The sequence below is a fragment of the Entamoeba invadens genome (assembly GCF_000330505.1).
Source record: "Entamoeba invadens IP1 unplaced genomic scaffold scaff_1105074725689, whole genome shotgun sequence".
In the NCBI taxonomy this organism is placed as follows: Eukaryota; Evosea; order Mastigamoebida; family Endamoebidae; genus Entamoeba; species Entamoeba invadens.
In genome coordinates this window covers 61,243-64,392 of record NW_004440380.1, presented here as the reverse complement: position 1 = coordinate 64,392, position 3,150 = coordinate 61,243, and the positions used below count along the sequence as shown (strand labels likewise).

General features: G+C 26.9%; 1 protein-coding gene across 1 annotated transcript; it reads right to left on the bottom strand.

Moving 5' to 3' along the window:
* Positions 1-1,534: 1,534 nt before the first annotated feature.
* Positions 1,535-2,959, bottom strand: EIN_300030 (hypothetical protein; the record flags this gene model as incomplete). Its single annotated transcript, XM_004256667.1, has 3 exons — positions 1,535-1,929; positions 2,261-2,307; positions 2,469-2,959. 3 exons carry the CDS (start codon positions 2,957-2,959, stop codon positions 1,535-1,537), a joined length of 933 nt encoding a protein of 310 aa, XP_004256715.1.
* Between the last annotated feature and the right edge of the window lie 191 nt (positions 2,960-3,150).

The window sequence follows — 3,150 nt, the reverse complement described above, 5'->3', positions numbered from 1 at the left end:
ACTGCTCTTTTTAACAGTTTTAAAATTTATCCCAAAACTTTTGAATAATTTTGAATTATTATTAGGTGATTTCATGAAAAAATAGATAAACAGAACAAAATAACATTATCATTATGGAACTATTTTTTATTTTTAAACCAAATATCGTTTTGTGCATTTATTTTTTAAATAAAAACCCATAAGCAAAACAGAACCAAAATTGCAACCAAAATAATAAAAAGTTGGTGGAAAAAAGTCGGCTTTAGCAAATTATAGTAAAATATAATATTTATTGTTATAAACAAATAACATTTTTGTATTATTTCAAAAACATTTATTATAAACAAATAAATAAATAAATAACCAAAAATAATTGGAAACGCAAACAACAATTTAATTTTTTATTATCACGTAAATAAAATTGAAGTTTCGGATACATAACACAGTTTTGTTGTTGTTGTTGTTGTTGTTGTTGTTGTTGTTGTGTTACATCATAAACTGTCAATTGCGACCACTTGATGTTTGTTTTTAAAATTGAAAACGATGATTTGGTAAATACAAAAGTAAACAAATTTGTAAGTTATCAAACTAATCATTTGATTAATTATTTAAAAAATACAACACAATTCAACAATAAAAATTTTTAATAGAATATTTTGAAACAATTAACTTTAAACAACAAATATGGATTTATTATTATTTTAAAGAAACAGTCAAAACTCAGAGAATGTTTAAAATAATTGTCACTCATTCAATCCACCTATAAATTGAATCAATCTCTATGTGAAAGTGTCAATATGTAAAATTAGCTGAGATCGATAATAATTGTCGCTTAGGGTTTTAACACATACAATTTCTGTATTTAATTTCAAAAAGGCATCTCAATATCTTAATTGATTTTTTATTCTGCTTGTAAGTTATATAAATTTTAATTATAATAAAAATAGAAATAACAATAATGTTAACTGAATGCCGCAAATTGATAATTGTGGTTGATATTAACATTGAATAACATGCTTCTGTGTCATAGTGAAAGTGATAGAGTCAAAATAGTTGTAAAATATCATAACAATAAAACGAATCCATTATGCACCGCTTTTACAGACAGTGATGCATCTGTAAATTAATTATTAAGCAACCCAAACAATAATAATAATAATAATAATAATAATAATAATAATAATAATAATAATAATAATAATAATAATAATAATAATTCACACTGTCTTAGGTGTCGGTGTTACAAGTGAAAGTCACTATGTACTGACAATCATTAACTTTGCTAAAGTATATTTGTGTTGTTGTTACAAACTTTGCATTAATACATCAATGCAAAGTTTTTGCAAGACAAGGCAATTAATTTGGTTGATTAAACTTGTGCAACACTCTTTACATAAAAAAGTTCAGCTAAAAGAGATCGACAACTTGGAAACAAAAGACATACAACTGATGGTCGAGAAGATAGCATTTTAGAGAGAGCTGAACCAGACAACAGTAGATCTTGAGGTTGTTGTAGACTTGAAGGATCATGCAATTCCAGAGATAAAGAAGCGACTCACAGAATTGAATAATTAGACATAAGAGACATTGATATTATCATTGTAAGTGATTCACAGACAGCTAGAAGAGGACGTGGTGACAAATGGACAGGCATCCCAGTAAGCATAGTGGCACAAAGAGACAAGACAAGATTCATGAAACCGGGACACAAATTGCACAAGAGATTAGTTGGCATGATGAGGCTGTGACAGCAGTCTGAGGCCATTCCAAGAAGCAAAAGTAGTATTGGATCATACAAGCGACCGACTGGATCATTCATGTTCATTGGGTCCAAATGGTGTTGGCAAGACGAAGCTCCTAAAGGCACTTGCAGAACAGTTGATTGACGATGAGAATAACATCGCCAGAATCGACAGGAGTGAGTATGTGGAGCCGCATAATGTCTTACTACTTAATTTAATAAAAAATGAAGATATTATTATTTAACTTTACAAAGTCAATAGAGTAATTATTTTTAAATAATAACAGTTTTTAAAACCATTCAAAAAAATAATAAAAAATTATTAAAAAACTTAAAAATTCAATTTAAGTAAGATTCACCGTTTGAATAATTTTTTGGAATCGAAAACTTTATAACATCAAAAACCGATTTGTATTGTTATGATATGCAATTTAAAGATGTGTATTTTTCAAAAGATAAATCGATATTATTAATTTAATAATATGATTTTTGTTATTTTCGTATTTAGGAAATGTAATAAAAATGACGATGGTGCCATACTGTGGTTTTTGGTATATTTGTTTTTGTTTTTTATTTCATCCGCAATTCTAAGATTAAATGCAATTTAACAATGTTAATTGCCAATCAAACTAATAGAACAACATTAAATTATAAAACAATTATTGCCGTTTTTTTTATTTGTAATTTTTTATTTGTTATACATGTAATATTGTCTTCAGTAACCGTTGTATTATTGGATTTTAACAACGTGAGAGCATCTTCACAAACCAGTTGTAATATCTTATTTACATTTTTGTTTGTTTTTGTCGAACATTCGATAAAGCCCACTTTCCATTGTTGTGTTAGTTCTATCGTTTTGTTATATTCAACTTCTCTTTCATTTTCCAAATCAATTTTGTTACCCACCATTAATATCGGAAGATGTTGTTGCTCATCAATATCAAGTATCTGATATATTCTTTCTCTAAATTTATTTGCTTCGAGAAATGAAGTGTATGATGTTATAGAATACACAATAACATACCCATCACACTTTCTGATATAATTGTAATAAATCATTTGCAGTGTACAACAATCGGAAGAAGTACCATCGTAAATTTCAATATCAAAAAGTTTTCTGTCGAAAAATAATAATGTTTCATAAACACCTTCTTTTGTGGGATCATAACAAATACAAAACGTGTTATAAATTAAACGCTCACAAATAGAAGATTTCCCAGAAAAAATTCCACCCAACATTGCAATTTTTATTTTATGTTGACAGCTCAAATTCATGTTTTTTCATATTTTAGTTCATTTTATTTTTAAACAAAAAATATTATGTCATGTTTCAAAATAAATATTAATTTTTTAAATTTAAAATAAATAATTGTAATACAGTCGGTCAAATAAGCCTAAAGTGAGGGGAAAAACTCACACCTGGAGAAAAA